Here is a 21,469-nt window from a genome sequence, read left to right on the forward strand (position 1 = left end):
GAAGGGAGAGATCATTGAGCTGAATATAATTAATGTGCATTTAAAGAAAGAAGAGGAAGATAATTCAATGAGCTAAATTAAGCCTCTTATGGTGAGAAAATGCAATTCAACCAAGAAAAATTAAGAGGCTGGTAATCAGTTTAGTCTTGGTTAACAGAAAACGAACTGCCTATTGATATACTTTCAGAAAGACAAAAGGGGCTTTTCTTTCTGTAGAAAAAATACACAATTTCAGCAATTACTGAGCTCTGCTGTCCTCACGGTTCCGCTCACAGTAAGACGGCCTCTGTTCCTGCTGACCGTGCCAGTCACAAAGATTCAGAGCTGTAGTGTCTCATTTACAGTGGCCTTGGCGGAAGATTCGGTCATTAATTCCACTTTGGCCACTACACTCCAGTGAGCTTCCAGCTGACTGCTGCAGCACGCAAAGAGGCAGTCAGGTTTAACCCATCAAAAGCAAAAAAAATGTTTTATTTGTCACATTTAAATCATCAAAAAGTTTTTCAAAATTTTGTATATGTACAAATAAGCATTTATCACATTACTGCTATACTGCAAAGTCAACAGATTCACAACATATTACAGAAATTCACATGCATCAACATTTTTGTCTCCAAAACGTTAACTCTTGTGCATGGTCACTTAAGACACCGTGGAAATAGCTGCTTACTGTGCTGCTTCAGATGAGATCATGGAAAGCGTGAGTCTCTGCTGAACAAGGTCAGCGACTTAGGCACTGCAGTGAGGAGCTGTGCTGTTTCCAGTCATTACCTTCAGAGACTGCTATACAGACACTTGCACGCCGTAGCACACAGAGCTCCCTGTTCAAAACGTTAAGTCCTCTACTATAGGGCTCATCAGCTTGTGACCCCTTTCACTCCATTGCACTGTTTTCCTACAACCACCTCCTGAATTATTTAATGGACAATTAGATGGGCTGAATGCAAGTTCTGGAGTGGATTGGGAGTGGCCTGGGCTGAACAGCTCTTCTGTGCCAGCGACGACTTCCCACTGAAATGAATATCAGTCTGAAAGCTGCATCGTATTTTGTTAAATAAAAATGAACACAATGTATTATTTAAAAAATCGTTTCCCGAAGCTGTGATTTTTATGCAAAATGATTCTGCAACCTACTACAGGAAATTTTGCTTAAAATGTAAAGAGCAGATGATTCTTTCTCAGGTGCTTGTCTTTGCTGTACAAGAGCTGTGGTGATGTATGACGGGTAATTACTAGATTTCATTCTCATGCATTTTAAATGGTAACTGCAGAAGAATGTTGAATTTCTGTATTATTTCAAGTCTCGTTCCTAATCTGGTCACAAAGGATACAGGGTAAGACTGTAAACTGTCTAGTTTAAGGGTGACCAGTCCAGGTCTGGTAAGGCTCGTGTAACTGCAAGGATATATCCCAACTGAGCTCACAATTGTCTTAACTGGAACATTTTAACAATGTTCCCCCAGCCTTCAGGTGCTGGTGATTTAAGGAGACCGTGAAAACCTACAGCCCCACAGGCCATACAGAGCCAGGCTGGACACCCTAGTGTGTCTCTCAGCACAGACAGGACTGTATAGTGATCAAAGATTTAGATGTCACTTTCCAATCCTGCCAGTCCTGCTCCTGCTGAATTATTCCTTTGGCGGTGAGGAGAGTCCGTTTTACCTGTATTAACTGAGACCTGTTTACACATGTGCATCTGTGTAGATCAGACACTTCAGCAAAAACTTGAAAGGACCTTTCCTGACACTTCAGCTGTAACTAACAATTTACCATCTATACCTCGCAGAGTAGTTTTCCATTCTGGAACTGAGCTGTTCGCAGAGCAGGGCTGAATCACGCTCAGCTTGCTCATTCAGAGAACTGACGGAGGAGTCCCCTTTTGTCACGCAAGGTGGTAGCTTTCACAATCACACGTTTCACAGAGACACACAGCAGGCAGGAGACTGGATCACATCCTGATCAATAAGCTATCTCCCGACATTAATCAATCACAATCAAGTAACTTCAAATGCATGCGTTAAGCAGGAAAAGTAGGAATTATGTTTTTAGACTTCTTGGAACCCTTTCCTGCATGGAAATCAAAAAATGCAACCAAATGGATGCAACCATAAAATGGCTGAGCTAATTGAATATAGTTGCACAACATGACATCTTGTAAGCATTACATTAAAGCCTTTGTCATTCACTACACTTCACTGGACCACTATTATTTCAATAACCACACTGAGAGAAATTATATTAATGGCCACTGCAAAGACCCTAAATCCACACAAATTAATTTGTATCTCATGAAAATCTTGCTTTAGACTCACATTCACCCTTTCAGTATCTGAAACCAGTTAAAGGTCCCTGTAAACACTGATACTCACTCGGAGGACATTTGCTTCTCGCCTTATAGTTTTGATCATGTTATTCTTCGACATTGTCCAACGTGGTGCCATTGCAGATGTCAGAACCAAAACTCTGTGCGTTGGACGGAGAAAGTGTCACTTTATACTGGCGTCTAATTTTTAGACGTTTGGAACAGGACTGTTACTGTTCTACAATCTTTAAATGTGTTTTGTGTAAAGTTGTAATATTTCTGGATGCTTAGCAGACTTTTCTTTAGAAAAAGCATTTCCCAATACATTCGTATAAACCATAAAACTGTGCTTTTCTGCAGCTCTTCAGTGTTTTTATTATGTAGGTTATTCTCTCAAGGCATTTCATGGGGCTGAAATAGGAATGTTTCTCAGGCCTTTTTAACCACCTTCACTTGATCTGTAAGCTTCAAATTACACACACCTCAGGGCGACACTGTGTATTCTAACAAACCAGCACCTCTGTACCAGTCTGTTAATGAGATATTCCTTCACAATCCCATAATGCCTATTACTTCCACTCACCTGCAGCTGCGTCTGTTGAAAGGGCTACATTCTGACCTCTGTCTGGTTATCTCTTTGGAAATGTTTCTCATCTTGGTTGAGATCACGAGGGGGTGACAGTGTACTGTTTTAATTCAATATTATTTAGTGTGCCTTAATGAAGCAATTGTTTTTAAAAAATCATGGATGATCTTTACATTAATGTCTCTGAGATTCTCTGGAGTAGTGTCAGAGTGTGGATAAAAGTCATTTAAAACTATATCTCTCAGGGATAAAAGCCTGGAGTTGGAATTCTAATAAATGGATGGAAGATATTTGCTCATACAGGCACTGTATTCAACTCAGGTGTGCTGTAGTATGGATGCCAAGTTGTCTATTTTTGTCTTTGGGCTAGAATAGCGGCCCAATCCTGTTAAAAATCAGCAGTTTCCTTTGACTACCAGTCCCTGCCGCACAGCCTCCAGATGCACGCAGAGTAAATCTCTGAACCTCATCTTTCTGTTCTTTAGTGAGTCTGCAGAAGGTCTGTGCAAAGCTCACTCATTTTTCCACTCCATTGGAAGAACTCTTGCAGTACAAAACGAGAATCAATGATTTCGATCAACTACAGTATTTCTAAGGAGCTTCTCATGACGTTCCAGTTGTAACCCCGAGCTGAGCTGACAGGCTGCCATGTGTGGAGTCAGCGTCCCCACTACACACAAATACAGGGTCTGGGCATGTTGTCTTAAGGCATATTAGTACAGTATCTCTATTTAATTTATAAAACACATCTAAGGTATATAATCCCACTATTCAGATCTATCGATACACTCAAACACCATGCTCACTATTTCTCTTAAAGCAACTTAGATTAATCTATCAGTAGCAAACTCAACTGCACTATGACATTGTCTTTTATGGTGCTCGCTGTGCTTCGTTAAAGTCTCCATTAACTGAAAATTGATATCATTTCATAATTCCACATTTAAAATTAAATAATTTATGTATACTTCAAAATATTGCAGAATAGTCTAAAGTTGTGCTGCTGTTTATCCGCTGTGCTACAACGAACCGTTTTAAGAATGTAGGCTGAGCTCGGTCCAGCTTCCTCGCTTCGCGGTGCCACTTCTGCGCGGTTCAAACCTGGAAACTACCCTCGCCTGCCCGCCGGCCCTGCCGACAGAGCCCTTCCGCTCACTGTCCGGCCAGGCACCGCGGGTTCCCCCTGCCGGCTCGCCCGGGCCTCCTGAGAGACTGCACACCCGGGCAGCAGCTTAGCCGGCTGCCTCCTCGCTCGCCCCGGCAGGACCCGGCTCCGCCTCCACCAGCCACTCCCTGCCCTCGCCGTCCAGCTGCCTCATCCGCAGGTTGATCGATCCGTAGGCCTTCCTGGGCCGCCGGGAGAGGGCGAAGGCCCGCCGGCGGTACAGGTCCCCCTTGTAGATGGACACCATGAGCAGCACGGACAGCAGCATGCCCCCCAGCGTCAGCAGCCCCAGCCCCGCGATGATGCACTTGTCCAGGTGCGAGCCCAGCCGGGCGTAGTACATCTCCAGCCGCTCCATCTCCCGCGCCGTCACCGCGTCCGGGTTCACCTTGGACTCACGGGGGATGGTGTAGGCTATGATCACCAGGACAATCCCGCTTATCAGGAACACCAGGGCGAAAATAAATCCGTAGTCGACCGAGTGCGCGCTGGGCTCCGCGTCCCGCTCCTCCTCGGAGCGAGGGGAGAGCTCCTCCCTGTGGCTGGCCGGGGGCTGCGAGGGTGCCCCCCCGATACTGCAGGACCCGTTGCCTGCCGGGCTGCCGGATGAGGTGCCGGGAAAGCCCGTCTCCTGCTCCTCGGCCTGAAACGAGGCGTTCTCGATGCCCGCACCGGGAGCCGCCCGGGGCGCTGGACGGGCGGAGAGCCGCACGCTCGCATCGCCCAGGTCTTCCAGCTCCACGGCGTTCAGAGACTCCATCGCCAACCAGCCGGCTCACTCATCCCGCATCATCCCGGGAACCGAACCCTGAAAAGACGGATATGAGTGTTGTTACAAACTGTCGCCTTTCTCTCGTACTGTCTGCTGTCGGGAATGTAGTGGAAACTACAGGCGGAGAAACCGCTTATAATGTCACAGTGAATAATTACTTAATACTGAAACGACAGGCAACGCGCTTTTTACACTACTGTTACTATAATTGTTGTTGTTGTTGACGATGATGATCGATGTTTAATCTGTGAATTAACTCGATGAGAAAAAAAACCTTATGAAATGAGATTAAATCCCGCGATTCGCAGACTTGAATAATGTTGTCTGTGCAGGCATCGACTGTCTCTCACACTGGTGGATCGATTCTGCTAAATATTTCATTTTAAACAGAATGCGGGGTGCACACGAATTTACTGACGTGTGCGGTTGTACTGTTGTGATGAATGAGAGGTGTGGAGGTATAAATTCTTCACGCACGGTAACTGATGGCACTTTCTGCCTGGGTCCCCTGCCCTGCCCGGTGTGAAATCCAGGGCTGTAAAGTGAGCTGTGATCCGCTGCCTTGCGATGTTGTGTATTATAATAATAATAATAATAATAATAATAATAATAATAATAACACAGCATCACAGCGTTTCAATTGCTGTTTTAGCTATACTGCACGTCAGCAAGATACAAGTTCCCAAGTCAGGCTCATGTTTACGCGCTGAACGTGCTTATTGATAAAGCGGCACTGGACAGTGTTTCTCTTGGGGTCAATATTTATTACCGTTAATGCGCGTATTGCTTCATTCTGAACCCTTAGAGTGGCGTCTGTCAGGCTGGTGTGGAAATCTGTGTGCGTATTTCGCCAAACACCGTGACAGCATTTCTCTTCTCCTCGGTTTATCAAGTATCACTTCGTTGAATTTTAATACAGGGCAGTTGATGGTCATGTCCGTTGACATGGCCGTTTTAGCAGAAAGTGTTGCGCTCCTGCGGCACACAGACAGGAGCCCTCCCAGCCCCGAGCGGGGAAGAGCGATCCGTCCGGAATCAACACCGTGGGAGCGCAGAACGGCAGATGACCTTGATACACATTTGGAGAAGCCTTCAGGCGAGATCGGATTCGTTATTTTTAAAGCAGGATTGCCTGCATCCGAACACGAGGCTAGAGAATACAGAAGGCAGTTAGTTCGTTAAAAAGAAGAGTTCAAAATAATGATGTAGAAAAAGCAATACGTACCTGAAAATGTGTGCTGTGGTGTGTAAGGCGGTGATTATGTCGCGGAAGGATGCAGGATGCTGAGGGAGGCAGCGTGCAGACAGATGCAGGAGCAGAGCTGAAGGACTGGCTATGCGCGGAGGACGAGAGCAGGGACCCGGCGTTTCGATTGAGACTCAGGTCCAGGAGCGGCCCGGCGGCCGGAGCAGACTCCGGCGAGCCGCCCTGCTCGATAAATGCGCGGTTCGGGATAACCGCTGTCGTTAGCAGAACTGTTGTATTTCCACGTGTCCTATTTTACTAGCCTAAACATCTTGAGAATTGGCATCTCTCCTTGTAAGGTCGTGCGCGGATAATCGGGCTAGCTTACAGCTTCGAGTGCAGCATCACGGCAGTGTCACGGACCCCACTGAAGCCCCTCGGTCACGGGGCGAGGAATCGCTTTATAAATCATCCCAGCGCCGCCTGTTCTTCCACACTCTCGAAGGAATGAAACTAAGGGAGAGAGAAGCTAACAGCAGCCTATGGTCTGTGCAAGATAGGCAGCCGATATCTCCAAAAGGAGCCAAATAAATCTTTATGAATGTGAGAGTCTTGCTATTGTGTCCGGGCTGATGTATCCTTAAGCTTTTTTTTTTTTCGCTAAATCAGACCTGATAGAGTAAGTCTGTATTTTCCATAGTGCAGTTTTTACTAATGTCCTGGGCTCTTGAAAAGCAGCCTCTAGTAAAGGTTGCAAGTGGGCAAACCCTATTTTCCCACGGACAGCGCCGATCAGCAGCCCATCGCCACAAGCCGTTACAGACAGGCGAGGGCAGGAGTGGTCACTCGCCTCGGCGTGCTGTGATCTCATGTTTCTGCGAAGCAGAGAGGCGGGGGTAGCTGGCTACAGGGGCTCGACTGCAGAAAGAAGAGGGTCGGGTCCCTTGGTCTCACTGTAGTTCTGCGGGAGAAGGCCAAGGCTAAAGCGTGCTCTGTCGTCTGGAACAAGAAAGGAGGCTGTTCAGACTGTGCTGCTGTCTCATACACAGAAGAATCAAAAGCTGAGAGTCGTTAGTAGCAGTAACCTTTCACAAATCTGTGAACTGTCGCAGTATCCAGAGATTGTTTTATGCACTTGCTGTGTGCATCACAGTTGTGCATAACTGCTGCTACCGAGACAGACATTGTGTACTGTCTTATTTGTACCCGGCGGGGTCTGTGTTAATCACAATTCCCGCTAGAAACGACGGACGCGTCCCTGGAGCCTGGCGTTGCCAAGCAATAGTGTGAGGGAGAGGGATTATCCTGAGGCAAAACAGACAGAAAGCAGATGAAGCGGCAAAAAATCATAATTATCACTGTTTCCTTACATTGATTTAACGATTCCCGACTTCAAGAATCTTCCGGTATTAACACAATTACTGTGGTTTACAACCAGAAAGTTAACACCTATATCGACGTTTCTATATGGACATAGAGCAGGTGGGGCGGATATTTTAAGCGGGGGCGGCCAGGGAACAGCAGGCTTTGTTGGCTTGCTGACAGTACGGGCTCTGTTGACCAATGAGAACTATTAAAATAGTCTCTTCAGACGCAAAGATCGATCTAATTTGCACCGCTGCCTGGTTGACACTTATTCATGGGGTTGAACAATATGCCATAAAAACTAAAACAAGTTTTTGTGCGCTACTAAAAAAGGAACCGGTCGCTATTTGGTCGTATCTATTTCTCTTGCGCGCCACTCGAAGCGGTTAAAAGCTCGTTAAGTGAGTTTAATTAAAAATCTCTCTCGCTAGACAATAGTTGCTATGCAGTTTTTATTATGCAGGTTTGTTCTTACTCATTGTGGTATTTTATTTAGTATAAGAAAGGCTTTGGTTGACCTCTGACCCAAGCGGAAAGATACGGGTACACGTTTTCTTGTTTTTCTTTGTCTCAATAAGTTTGAAAACCGGCCACTGAAAGTTCTGTTTTCCTTTACACGAATGCCTACAACCTTAAATCAAACCCAAGATTTTACAATACATTGAAAATCCGTGTGTAACATTCCAGCTAATATTGACGTAATCATCCTCTTGTGCGGGTCTCACCATTCATGATAAAGTTGTTTTTTTCCTCCTGAGAAGAAACCGACTCAATTCTGAGACGTGTGTGATTGAAGAGTGGCATTCAAAGAGTGCGGCTCCTGACAGCGGAAAGTACCGGAGGCCGATTCTGTAAAATTACATGTGCAATGAAGAAAAGCAGCACAAAAATGTTAAAAATATGAAAACACATGTAATATAAAGTCCTCTGTGGAAAGTCCCTGCCTGTGGTCCTGGTGGCTCTAACCTGTAGTCCCTGCCACCTGGGCTATTTAAGCAATGAAGGCTCAGTCCAGTAAGTTACTGGAAGTCCTGTACTGGCCTGGAAAGGAAGAGCCACTGGCATGAGCTTGTGCACGGAAGGAGGCTGTCTTTCAGTGAATATTTCATGTGCCCCAGTTGCTTGAGATGAATTTAGATTGAGCCGTTAGTGCACAGCACCAGTTCCTTCCTGCTGCGTAAGATCTCTCCGTTCACCTTGAGTCTGCTTCAAAATTGTGTCAATAACAGACATTTTGTCTATAAAATCTTATTCTGACCTTTCGTTTGTCCCTGATGTAGAAAAAATGAGACAGGAATCATCCTGTTTTTTTCTATAACTGAGCCTCCTACAATATTTTTGCTTATTTTGTAATCCTACGGTACTGAGCCATGTGACAGCAGCTGCTGATGTGCTGAAAACATAGGAGCGGGGCTCAGCTCAGCCAGTCTCAACCAGAGAACCTGGTCTGCCCACCTGCTATAGCAGCACTGCTGTTAGAAAAGACAGAATGATTTCAAAGTTTATGTGCAGCATCACAGTTTAAGATTAGAAGAAATGTTGCTGTATTTCTCCTGAGACATTGAAGGTACAGCAGGTGTGTCTTCCTGTTCAAAAACAGACCCAGCTTACTCATTTTCCACCTCATTGTCCGAAGGCAGACAATCAGCTTTCTGCTCCGTCAGACACTGTAAGACTGCAAGGCAGACAGTACCTGGATGAATAATCCCCATGAAGAAATAGAAACACTGTAATAATCTCTCAAAAAAACTCTCAGACTCCCCTGCTAGCTGTGCATTTGAGGCATAATCACAGATTAGGTGATTTAATTCAGGGCTAATAGTTTCAGTCATTTTAGTCCTGAAAGGCAGTGAGTTTCCTCCAAGAACTAATACTTTTATATACAGTATTCAACAAATAAGTTACATTATTATTCAATTAGACAATAAAAAGTATTCTTTTTTTAATGTAGAGGAAAACTGACTTAAATATGTACTTAAAAAGGGGGAGGTTTCCAGTGACATTTAAAACTATTTCATGCATTTTATCAGAGCTAATAAACAGCATAATCACAATATGCAATTGCCAAAGGCTACAGCTGGCTGTATTCATGGAATGACAAATTTCTCTGTTTTGTTAGGAAGTCATCCAAGTAATAAAAAAATCTTGCAGCCAGTTTAAAATAGCCAAGGGAATGGAGACGTGGAATTATCTTTAATTACAGGACTTTACTCTAATTTTTCAATTCTAGGAATTAAGTCTGAAGTGTTCCTTAGTTTCCTGGAACCCTTTGATTCCTGAGTTAGGGAACTAGACAAGACAGCAGGGCCTCTCTGCAGCCATTCTGCACCAGCAGCCCCTCCTGGGAGACACACAGCGGCCATTCTGCACCAGCAGCCCCTCCTGGGAGACACACAGAGGCCATTCTGCACCAGCAGCCCCACTGAACAGCAGTTCAGGGGGAGGAGTAATAAGATAGCACATCAGTTGAATTAAGGGAGGTCAGATTGTGCAAAGCTAGAGTGGAATTTAGCCAGGACACCTGGGTTAACACTCCCATCTAATGAGCAGTGCTACAGGATCATTAATGATGGCGTAGTCAGGGCCTTGGTCCAACATTTCAGCTGAACATCACATCACATGTCTCCATCGTCTTCTCCCTCACTGTGGGATCTGCAGATCAGCTCTCAGCTTCCCACAGAGCACAACCACAGCCTGCCCGGGGAGTGACAGCCTGGGCCTTTTGTCCTCAAAATTCCCCATCATTTCCATCACCTACAAAGATGGAGCACAGCGCAATCAGGAACGCCTCCCCTCTCCCCCAGCCAACATGTTCATCAGGACACGCATTGATCAGGGCTGCCGAGCCAGGAAAAATGTGAGGTTACCATGGAAACAGCGAATCTACCGAGTTTCACCCCCAGCCCGTGTGAGGGTTCCTGCAGATTCAATGCATAATTCATGCTGGCGTTAAGATTGACAGAGTGCCTCTCTGCCAGCTCTCCAACACCCTTCTCTCTTTCTCCAAACGCCTCCTAACCCTCCTTAAAACTGCTCACGCTCCCAGTCGCCCCTCTCTCTACCTCTCTATCACAACACACAGTTAGTACTTATTGAAATAATCAGTCATGCAGTGGATGCTGTAATATCAGATCTCAAGAGATACTGTTTCGATGACCGAGAGATCACTGGCAGTGATGTGAATGAATTTCTAGGGCTGTACCTTTCTGGAGCGCACCTTTACAGACTCCGGTCAACCGCGTCACCTAGCGGTCGCTTGTCTCAACGCTCTCTTCCACCTGTTCAGTCAAAAGTGTTTCTAGGCACAGTCCTTTAATTCGTGCGTCCTTTGTGATGCTCCCAATTTTACCACAAAGTAACGAAAGATGGTCTTTACGACAGGAGCTAATTTTCCCCCAACTTTATTAAAAACATTTTATCGATATTAAGTGTAATCACTCAACTGTATTCTACAACAGTCTATAATATGTTGTAAAACTGCATCGATTAACTTTCCCGTTAACAGCCAGCTAGATGCATTGATCGGTTGCAATTAATACGGACGTGTAGCTTTTTATGGGATGATAATTATTATACTAGATATAAACATAATTATTCCGGGAACATATTTTACTAACCACGTCACTACTATATCTCACATTTTCAATGCACCTCTCTCTTCTCTTTGAGGACCTGAGAAGTGAAGCTGCCCCATCAATGCCTGTAAGAAAAAAAAAGAAAAATTATTAGGATTAAATTGCAATATTCCACTTGCGTTATTTCCTATCAGGGGAATAAGTGACGCACACATTTTATTTTTTTAAATTGTATAAATCGGAGTACTCTGCGAAAATGAGATTGTGTCCAATGACCTCCGCCACGGACGCCTTTTAAACAGGCTGTGGGGGAGACAGCTGGTTTTCCCGGCTGGGTCCTGAGGAGCAGGAGCTGCGCAGGAGAGTTGCAGTGATGGCGGCGGAGGAGTGAGCGTGCAATGAGAGGTTAGTGCCGGAATCTGGAGGTTTTCAACTTAAATATCTTTCATTTTCTTTACGGCATATACAGCGGTCATCGCAGACGTGTGCTTAACTGGCCTGTGTGTCGTGTTTGGTTATACTCAAATATTTGTCCGAAATAATCCTACACTACCCCCTTTATGTTCAGTTAGAAACAAAAAGAAAATGGGTTAGAGAGAGTGGTGTTTTATTGAAAGCAGTAGTTTCTGTGTCGTTAAGGTACAGGTTGTATTTTTTTTTATCACCCACTGCTTGGAAGGTAATTTTTTGTGTTTTTGTGGTCGAAAATATCCGACAGAAGCAGCTCAAGTTGTCCGGTTTGAGAACAGGAGACCCGGAGGATCTGAACGTTTGTGTGCGCTGTCCGCGTTTAAAAACGGGTCTGATTTTATCTCGACGTCTAGCAGAGCACTGGCGGTCTGCAGATGTAGACGGCTCCGGGACTGACCTGCGAATAGTGTTCAAATTTGGGGTCAAACTTCGCACTTTAATCCTCCTGAGCTGGGGGTGAGGGGGTAAGGCGGCGCAGCTGGGCGGTTCAGAGCCGTAACGTTGTCCTGTTTCTCTCCCGAGGCCTGACCTGATGCTCTCAGAGCCCCACTGTCCCCTTGCACTCCGCGGTCGCAGCCGGTGGCGGGCGGTTCCTTCGGCGCTGGCCCGGTTCTGTGGACACTCGTTTCGGCCTCGGTGTGCGTGTCCGGCCCGAAGGGAGAAGAGATGTACTGCCTTCAGTGGCTCCTGCCTGTCCTCCTCATCCCCAAACCCCTCAACCCGGCCCTGTGGTTCAGCCACTCCATGTTCATGGGCTTCTACCTGCTGAGCTTCCTTCTGGAGAGGAAGCCCTGCACCATCTGCGCCTTGGTCTTCCTCGCCGCCTTGTTCCTCATCTGCTACAGCTGCTGGGGCAACTGCTTCCTGTACCACTGCAGCGACTCCCCCCTGCCCGAGTCTGCGCACGACCCCGGCATCGTGGGCTCCTAGGGGGGGGGGGGTATTTCCCGGACGCTGGGCTGCGCCCCCAGGCTGGAGGACCTCTTCTTACTTATTTCTGCCCGCTGGACACTGGACGATCTGTTCTCTCCCGCGCTGTGAATATCAAGATGTGTTGCTCAGAGCGGTCTGGTGCGTAACGGCACTTTCCTGAACCTGCGGGCGGAAGACAAGGGGCCTGTCTTCTGCCCCGTCTTCTTTTTAAATGAAAAAAGACTGGTCTGCCCAGGCTAGTGGAGCTACAATTTGCATGGGTTGTGTCTGAGTTGCTATTATTAATGTTTTTTTTTGTGTTCTCCTGTAATGAAACGTTGATTTTTTTTCCCCTTTTTCGTTCAGGAGGTCTTGGTTAAAGCACCTATGTGAACTGTGTGGTTTTGATAAATAACAGAAAATGGAATATCAGCCACTAGTATTAAAGAGAATAGGGATGGGAGAAAAGCTGTTAACACAGTCATGGACTGTGTCAGGTTGATTTCAGTGGATTTTAACCATCCAGTAAAAAGTTAAGAGAACATTTTTAATAGTTTACAATCCTTTTTTTTGACAGGGTTGGGCCTTTGACAAATTTTCCGGGTGAACGTGCTTTTTCGGTCAGTGCGATCGCTGAAAAGTGTAAATTCTATTAATCTTTTTGTCGGTGAATTGAATAAAGTTTATTTTTTGAAACCAGGAAGGGGCTATCTTGGGCGTGCGATGAAATGAGCAGTTCCCTGTTGAAAGCTGCTGTTTCTCCATGGGGGTGTGGGGTGGAGTTCTTGTCAGGCCTCTGGTTTGGAAGACAGGACTGGGGCAGCTGCTGTGCTTGAATAAAGCAGTGAGGAAGAGCAGACGGCCAACTTGGTGAGCCAAGTAAAGGGCTTCCTGCTTTTCTGGAAGTAGGGCTGAGAAATCAAGCCCTGGGGGTTTGAAAACAGCATCTGGGGACTGTATATGTGCAGTGAAGTATTGATCTCCTTCTACTGCTTCCTGTTCTCTCACATTAGATTTAATTTTTTGAAAGTGCATATGTGTAATAAATGATATGTGGTGTTTAAGTTGTTGGGTTTGGGGCAAGACTCCTAAGGCTGTAGTCTCACAGGTTTTCTGGAATGACAGACACTTGAATAACGGGTTTCAGGTTTTATTTTTGTAAGCGTGAGGGGAGAGGTCGTTAAGTTGAGCTAGCACGCTAAGAGCTCATTTGTGTGTGTGTGTGGGGGGGGGGGGGATTCCACTTCCTCTGCTTTTAAGTGTCACTTTTGAAGAAACCATTTTCATATGTCTGGAGTATATAATAAGATGTTTGCCATTACAGAAGAGGTCACTGCACTGGTTTGCTAATGTGAAAGCTGAATGACTTTGTGTATCCGCCAGCCTTGTGTTGTCTCAGCTCGGAAGCTGTACCTTATTTAAATCGCTGTCTGCACTTTAATATCACACGGTTCAAAAAGCCAGCATTACAGAAGGGGAAATGCACTCATGGCATCTTGCACAGAACATGATCGTATTTTCAAGGGAAGCAGTTTGCTGTGGAGCTTCTGCTTCAGTCGTGATTCCTGGGAGGGGCAGGATCCTGTCTCTTAATGAGGCATGCAGTGTGGATGTTAAACTCCCAGTGGGTCTCTGTGATGGAGACGGTAGAATGAGCAGTACGCGTGGTCTACAATCTTGTCTATCACACTTGGCATCCCTTTGAACATTGTGGTATCGGTTCTAACCCCATGCTCAGCTCGGGTCTCTGGTTTGAGAGTGTAAAATTAGATCATTGCCTTTTCTATCGTTGCCAATCCTTTGGTATCTTGAAAGCCTGTAGGAAGGTCAGGTCAGTCCACAACTGTCTGAAAGAGGAAAGAACAGCTTCAAAATTCAGGCGGCAAACTTTTTTTTTAAAAAATGATTCCTGCAACAGTAAAATTTATTTTGGCTGATTCTTGCTTGGTTTGGCGACAGCTGGTAAGACCAATGAAATCGGTGGAGCTTGCTTTGTACAGGCAAGCTGCTGCCCTGTGTCATGTGACCTAGATCTTTCTATTTTCGCCTGGCTGGGCTGTTAAAATGTAACTAGAGCTTGTGGTATTTAATATGGGGAGTGACTGCAGGCATAATGTCAGCAGCCTTGACATCACACTCCCCCTGGAGTTCTATGTACAGAAATTTAGGCTCACTTAAATACTAGAAATATTTGGCCTTGTATTTTACATTTACATAAGGCTGAAGACATAGTAATATTTGTACTCAATATTGGTTTAAAAAAAAACTAATGCATGATTTGCGCAATCTGTGTGAAAGGTGCATGAGTTACAAGTCATTTTTCAGCTAATTTAAGACCAGTGAGCCAATGATTTTTTTTTCTACCTATCCACATTGGATGTAAGATTTTGGAACGCTTGGATATTTCGGTTACCTGGGCTGCTCATCAGGATTTTCTTCTTTGGTTGCGATGTCTTGTACACGGAATTACACAGTAGGATCTACCCTGAAGAGTGGAGAAATTAGTTACCAGTCACTTGTGAGGATTTTAGTTTGCCTAACTATTCATTAAAGTAATCATCAGTGTTTAGAACAATAGTGCAATAATTAACATACTGTTTATAGTTATAACTATTAAAAAAAGCAAAGTGTGATATTAATTTGTCTTAAGCCTTTTGTGTTGATGCATTAGACATCCTCAGCCCTCCGATCAATATCAACTACCAGTGTCCTTTTCTATTACTTGGTGTTTCTTTCACTGTTTTAAAAAAGGCCATTTTATTTTCTAGTATCTGCTGGTTCTTTTGATTGTGTTTTCTCATCGCTTTCAGCGGGAGTTCCTAAGGCTGTGCAAACTTTCCATGAATTTTTATTTTCCTGTGTTCCTGTGGTGTTGCGCCTCGGTGATGTACTAACCTCCTGCATGGTACAGTCTACACCCATTCTCCAAAATAAATGGGTTTACAACGTTGATTTTTTTTCTTGCTTCTGTTCAAACACATTTATTAACCTTTTTATGTATCTTGAATTAAGTGAAAGGAGTGAGTTTAACTGGAATACTGAGACAAAACTCTAATCTAGTGAGTCTTTAATATATTGCTGTTCTGACTGATTTGGTTTCAACCAGGTGAGCAAACAATCCCATTTAGTGGCTGTTCAAGAGGTTTCTTTTGTAACCCCGTAAGTAACTCGTATTTATACACTCATCAGTGGACAGGTGATTGAGTATGTTAACAGTGCAAAGTTTACTCTGAGCTGCTCTGCTTCACTTGAACTTGAAGCAAAAACAGTGCCATGAATCCAGTGCTTAGATGCAGCTTGCAAAGACTTGTGGTGTTGTATAAGACAGTAAGAAGGGTTGAATGGTAACCTTTTGTAACCTGTTCTGCCCCTCTGGACGCTGGCTGCTAAGTGAACAGATCTCTCACCCAGGTGCTTTGTTGAAGAAGCCGTGTGGCTGGGTAGCATTTCCAGTCCACGGTGTGTGAAAATGCTCTCCTGCAGGGGAGAGATTCTTTTGCCTTGTTGATTTTCCGTGGGTCTGGGCTTCCTGGTAGGTGCTGCCTTGGTACAGCTGACCTGCAGCAGCTGCGTGTTCCTGTTGGCTGGAGCCAGGCAAGAGCAGGATGGCCTCTCTTGCCCCTGCCTGCACCAGCGTGAGCGTGTGATCTTTCAAACGCTTTCCCTATACTAGCAGTCCTTCCCTTTCAGAATAGTCCGCTGTGAAAAAAATATCTAATGATACAGGCACATGTGTAAGTGCAGTTAACGCTGCAAAGAAAGGACGAAACGGAAAACAACTGTAAACATTTTCAGTTTATGGAAAACTTCACCAGATACACGGTTTGTATCGTGATATTAGAAACAAGTCTGTCGGTGCTCCAAATAGTATGAATTAGTGATAAGCTGTGTGCTTGAAAGCCTGAAACAATATCTTTCATCTCATCCTATACAGGTACAGCAAGCTGTTAAAATATTTAACATACATTTATGCAGGACAGATGTACCGCATGCACGTTTATGATGCAAAGGAAAGCAGACTGATAGAGCTTGTGTCACCTCCTTCCTCTGATTGCGTTAATAACAAATCGCGTCTCAGCTGCCTGTAATCTCGGGCTCGGGCAGCAATTTTGCGTCAGGGTTTGTACAGGTAGGGGTGGCTGATGGGTGCTGAGAGGTGACAGACACACTGGGTTGTTGGCATTTAGAGGAAATCAGCTTTCAGACTGGTGCATACAGACCCTGCACAGTTTGGGGCCCTGTATGACCCTTTACTAGCCCTCTCAAGCACATCAGCTGGATTTTAAGACTATTTTGAAATTAGATTTTTCTTAAGCCTGTACAGCAGATAACCTCAAAAGTAACTTTTAATCTGTAAAGGAAAATCGAGATTATAAATTGCTGTGTTAGCAGTGAATTCAGAATTTTCACAATAGCACCACTCTAGGATACCCTGGATGTGGGTGGCTCCCACATGAATAGGAGAAGACTTTCCTTTCTACTCGCTTTGAAATAGCAATAAAGAAGATTTTTCCTGAGATTCTAAGGCAGGGATCTCTGGTCCTGGAGAGCCCAGCAGGGTCATCTAAAAACACCAGCTTGCAAAGGTATGGTATGATTCCATGACCAGCAAAACAGTTTGTGTCATGGTGATCATTGTGGAAAAGTATAAGTAATTTGCCGTCCTTGAGGACTAGAGGTCTCTTAGAACAGATGACCTGCTTGATTCATCACTAGCTCATAGGTGTTGCCAGTCCTTGAAAACAGGTGACCTATTAGACTAACCCTGGAGGTTCAGGGTTGGAGACCCCCACACTAACTTACTGTGAGAACTTTACATGTGTTCCTGATGAAGCAAAGACTTATAGCCTGCATCCCCAATCCTTTTGCTGCTCTTCTGCTGAAAAGGTGAGTCTGGCCATCGCTGTTGGCTTTGCCATTATCTCTCCAGAGATCCCAACAGCAGAACAGGTGGAGCAGTGAAAAAAGGGCAGTTAATTCCAGTAAAATCAGCACAATATTGAATTAAAACTTCCTCTGTATGAAACATTTGCGTATAATATTCATAAAATATAAAATTAGCATTTATCAAATATATTCTTCAACGTACAACATTTTACAAAAAGCTTTATACATGGAGATTTTTCCCAGCTGCAGCTCCAACCTTTCCCACAATGCCTTGCTGTTCTTTCTGCTGTCTCTGTCTCTTGTAGCCTGGACTGGGTAACCTCTGACCTGGGCCCACGGGGTGAGAGGTCCGAATGCTCTGCCTGCACCCGAGCCAACCTGGTGCCTGCCAGTGGCCAGCCCTCCTGTTTCTGCCAGAGCTGTGTGGACAGCCTCACAGTATTGTTATTTCCATGTCTGCGTTCTGGAAGGCATCTTCCTGCAGCTCAAGGCAGATTTTGTCCATCCTCTGAAACGCAAGGTGGCCCTTTTTGCCTGTAAGGAAGACACATGGGGATAGAAAGCAGTGAAAATCAGCCTGGGTAAAGGGTAACAATACCAGATCTGTAAAGCTCCTCTGTATTGATAAGAACGATGTCAAAATTCTTGTTTTCGAAAGTCTAATTTATATAGGTGCCGTTTTTATGTCAATTTCTGTGTTAATGAGTAGACCCTGCTGTGTTATTGGCGCTCTGTTTCATGCTGGGAGTTGTGCAGCACAGATGCCTGTGTGCTGACGCTTGATGACGGAGGCGTCCGTGCAGTTAGTGCCCTGTCTGCCTCTGCTAGTCTGAGCTCTGCTGTTCCTCGTGACACTGACACCAACAGCCCCAGGCACAGCAGGGATCAGTCCCGGAGAGGGGGCGGTGTGTCTGCAGGGTTGCTAGCTCTCTTCAAAGCAGCAGCACCTGAAGGGCTGGGAGAAGCTGTGAAATTGCCCCCTTTAAGTCGCGACTGAGCTGATTGAGGAGGTTCAGAGCTGAGCTGGAATGAAAACCTCCCGGACCGGGACTGCACCCCGCTCGTGTGGCCCGGCCACTGGGTAATGAGCAGGCCAGGCGGAGGGCTGTGCTCCGGCCGGCTCCGCACTCGTCTCTTACCGAACGACAGCACTGCTTCGCGGGCCGCGTGTCGGACGTCCTCGTCGGCGCTGCGCCACAGGTCCGCGATCAGGTCCACACTCTCCGCTGCCTGCGGGGCACCAGACAGGAAAAGATGCTGGAGCAGTGTTTTCACCAAGGAGGTAACTCTGCTGCGCTAAAAGCATAGTGATGTATGGCAAAGCCCCAGGAACATTCTTGATAACAGAGAGACTAAAGCTGGAACCATCATTCTGTACCGCTAGGGTGGTACTGCCGTACTTCAAAACTTCACCCCTCGTTCGTCTGTTTCCAGAGGACAGGAAGTTAAAACCCCGCGGCGCTGCGCTCAGTGGCAGAGCTCACCTTGAGACACTTGAGAGCCAGGCACGCCACCTGCTGGCACCGCGGGCTGGGGTCCTTCAGGGCCTCTGTGTAGAACACGACAGCCTGCAGCGGAGCAGAGCACTCAGTACTGCTGCAGAGGGTTCAGTACTACTGTGGACAAACAACACTCACGGAAGCCGGGGGGGATTATTTCTTAATGAAATGCTTAAAACGGAGGGAAATAGACAGACCACAACGCAACCAGGAATGTCTTGGTGTGTTACGAGCGTAACGGGGCCCAAGAGCCGAACGCAGCCCAACCCGGAGAGGTAGGTGCTGCGGTGGGGCTGTTGCCGTCTCCTGAAATCTGTCTGCCTCTCCTGCTGGTCTCTGTCCCTCACGCCAGCCCCTGCACAGAGCCAGAGGACCTCTCTGGCTGGAGCTTTCGTTTCTTCCCTCCCTGTGTTCCTGCCTCATGGCAGAAGTATTCATGGGCATGCCAGCCCTTCGTCAGTACGGTGACATGTTCCCCTCTGTCTCGCTGGAGACTGGGGTTTGATTCTGCACAGGGCAGCTCTGCGTTCTGAGAGGCTGTTCGGATGCAAGGGGGAGACTGTTGTTCCCTTGAGCGAGGCCCTTCACTTGAATCATTCCGGGAGACAGAAGCCGCGAAGAGAGGCGTGAGTAAGGCTGCCTGGTGTCGGACGGGTACCTTTGCTCTGAAGCTCTTGCTTGCAGAGGCCTTGGACAGGCAGGACGTGGCAGCTTTGGCCACCCTGCTGTTGGCGTCGACCTGCAGGGCGGCCAGGAGCTGCAGCGTGCGCCCCAGGGGCTGGAGCTCCGCGATCCGCTTCCCGCGCAGCTTGTCCAGAGCCCGCCTCCTCCCGGGGCTCTCCAGGGCTCCGATTAGGGTCACTGAAACACAGCGCCCAGCGGCATCAGTGTGACTGCGGGGTCACCCGAAACACCACCCCACCCAGAACACGCACGGCTGCTCCCACTGGTGCACCTGCGACAGCACCCACGCCATCAGGGCATTCTTACTGCTGACCTGTCGCTATGAATATGTTTTTGATCATTATTGTCGATACTGCTACTGTTCTACTTTTTGGCACCAGCAGTGACTCATGATGATGGGTTTTGTTTTATTATTTTCTGCTTGTTCATGTTGGTTTGGCCAGAATCAAGGAAAGCGGGATTGATCGTGTATCTGCTGCCGGTGCGTCGTGCCGCGGGCCTGCTTGCCCAGCGGAGGAGGACAGGGAGCTTTACCTTCGCTGGCGAGGTGGGAGAGGTGCTCCCCGAAGTCCGTGAGCCCACACCTGCTCAGGTAGCCGAAGAACTGGAACACGGTCACCTGGTCCGGGCAGTGCGGGGGTGCTGGGACCAGCCTGCAGCTGGACAGGACGAGCTGCAGCAGCTGGGCGAACACTGCAGGACAGGCAGCTTGTGAGTGTCTGCTCGGACCCCGGCGGGCCTGCCGCGCCGCGCGGAGCAGAGGCACACCCCGCCCGCGGTGCTGCGACTGAGACCCAGCAGCTTCACGTGAGCCAATCTTGTGCACCTCTGATTGAGGGGACAGACTTTGGCAACATTCTCAATATGATGAAGTCTAAAATAAAGAGGCAGGTGTTGGCATTTTATGTTAACAATCAACCCAATCATACACAAAAATCTTTTAAAAGAAAAAGATACCACAATGGTAGGACCTCCCACGGAGAAAAACACTGAAAACTTTGCACTCATCTAGTGCTCATCTGTGTGAATCTCTGGAGGTCCTCCGAAACAAGGGCACTGGGAGTGTGTAACCCAACCCTGAATATTTCGTTTTGAGCCTCTTTGAGCCTCTCAGGGGAATCAGTTCACAGGACAAGGGAGAGACCCACCCCTTCGCCCATGAGCCCGGATTTGCTGAGGATGGTACCTGTGTCCACCTGCCCAGGCTGCTTGGCTTTCAGTCTGTGGATGAATCTTTTCCTCAGCGTCTTCAGAAACGTCTCTGCAGGACAGCAGAAGACTGAACTGGACTCGCTGCACTCGTCCCAGAAAGCCAGAAGTCCTTTGAGCCTCTGTGACTTGGGAACAACTGCAAGACGCGTGAAACAGGCTGTCAGAGCCAAAGTACAGGCCGAGAGGAGAGAGTCATAATTATCCAGCTCAAAGAAGAGCTGAACGAACTTTCAAGATCACCAGTCCCAGTTAAAACTGAGTGAATCAATTGCAGACATTCTCAGTCCTAGAGCTGGAGAAGATCCATGCCTGCTGGGTTTCTGCTCCAGCTGTGTTCTTAATCACAGATTGTTTATTTCAATTTGCTATTTGAGGTTTTTTGAGGAGAGGCAGCATGAAGGCCTGTGTGGTGAACCTGTGGAAAATAATGTACTCTAGAGTATTTCTGAAACCAAGGACTGAGTGCAATAGAATGTTTAAACCAGCAAGCATATCAGTTAGCACTGGTGATAATGAGCCTGTAAGTAGATTAAAAAAACAGCCAACATCGGAGAGTACCCAGATCCTGGACGGATAGCCACTGAGCTGCAATATGCTTCTGCGCCACTAGAGGGCATTAAGCATGTCTCAGCATTAAGACGTTTTTATTGACACCAACAGTGACAGAAGGCACTAGTTATATGAAGCACTATTATATGTATATACAATTTTATTTGAATAGTACTCTTCTCTTAATTTCCTCTGTATTTCTAAATGGTCATAGTTATTGGAAACTATTTACCTACTCACCTGCTATGGAGGTTTAGGTATGACAAGGGATTTTTGGAAAAGCACAACACTGAATGGATACTTA

The 21,469-nt window shown here is 46.5% G+C and overlaps 3 protein-coding genes across 8 annotated transcripts in view; 1 reads left to right on the forward strand and 2 right to left on the reverse strand.

Annotated features, from left to right (window-relative positions):
* Window positions 1–441: 441 nt before the first annotated feature.
* tmem74b (transmembrane protein 74B) lies at window positions 442–11,955 on the reverse strand. 3 transcript variants are annotated; one of them, XM_088937078.1, is made up of 5 exons: window positions 11,820–11,955; window positions 11,015–11,076; window positions 8,102–10,130; window positions 6,051–7,010; window positions 442–4,861 (listed from the first exon to the last, which is right to left on the reverse strand). In XM_088937078.1, exon 5 carries the CDS (start codon window positions 4,811–4,813, stop codon window positions 4,121–4,123), a length of 693 nt encoding a protein of 230 aa, XP_088793204.1. In that variant the 5' UTR covers window positions 4,814–4,861; window positions 6,051–7,010; window positions 8,102–10,130; window positions 11,015–11,076; window positions 11,820–11,955; the 3' UTR covers window positions 442–4,120. The 3 variants fall into 3 exon arrangements, with proteins under 3 accessions (XP_088793204.1, XP_088793205.1, XP_088793206.1); XM_088937079.1 differs by lacking the exon at window positions 6,051–7,010; XM_088937080.1 differs by lacking the exons at window positions 11,015–11,076; window positions 11,820–11,955 and adding an exon at window positions 10,579–10,631 and having other exon boundaries at window positions 6,051–10,130.
* Window positions 11,285–15,284, forward strand: blcap (bladder cancer associated protein). Its single transcript, XM_088937081.1, has 2 exons — window positions 11,285–11,356; window positions 11,945–15,284. The coding sequence occupies exon 2, from the start codon at window positions 12,089–12,091 to the stop codon at window positions 12,350–12,352; it is 264 nt and encodes an 87-aa protein (XP_088793207.1). The 5' UTR covers window positions 11,285–11,356; window positions 11,945–12,088; the 3' UTR covers window positions 12,353–15,284.
* A 754-nt stretch (window positions 15,285–16,038) lies between these two features.
* The window catches only part of ripor3 (RIPOR family member 3), a 30,676-nt gene continuing 25,245 nt past the window's right edge, over window positions 16,039–21,469 (reverse strand). For 3 of the 4 annotated variants that reach the window (XM_088937084.1, XM_088937082.1, XM_088937083.1), the window contains 6 exons: window positions 20,591–20,752; window positions 19,939–20,097; window positions 19,379–19,581; window positions 18,706–18,789; window positions 18,361–18,451; window positions 16,112–17,755 (listed from right to left, as the gene is read on the reverse strand). In XM_088937084.1, coding sequence (XP_088793210.1) covers window positions 17,655–17,755; window positions 18,361–18,451; window positions 18,706–18,789; window positions 19,379–19,581; window positions 19,939–20,097; window positions 20,591–20,752 — 800 coding nt within the window. In that variant the 3' untranslated portion in view covers window positions 16,112–17,654. Of the gene's footprint in view, window positions 16,085–16,111; window positions 17,756–18,360; window positions 18,452–18,705; window positions 18,790–19,378; window positions 19,582–19,938; window positions 20,098–20,590; window positions 20,753–21,469 lie in introns of those variants that run through there. The other variant, XR_016094477.1, reaches the window with a different exon arrangement.

Source organism: Atractosteus spatula, chromosome 19, assembly GCF_055471065.1.
Source record: "Atractosteus spatula isolate fAtrSpa1 chromosome 19, fAtrSpa1.hap1, whole genome shotgun sequence".
Lineage (NCBI taxonomy): Eukaryota > Metazoa > Chordata > Actinopteri > Semionotiformes > Lepisosteidae > Atractosteus > Atractosteus spatula.

Bases quoted from the DNA above. Each gene is read 5' to 3' on its own strand.
- tmem74b (XM_088937079.1), bottom strand. From the start codon at position 4,813: ATGGAGTCTCTGAACGCCGTGGAGCTGGAAGACCTGGGCGATGCGAGC.
- blcap (XM_088937081.1), top strand. From the start codon at position 12,089: ATGTACTGCCTTCAGTGGCTCCTGCCTGTCCTCCTCATCCCCAAACCC.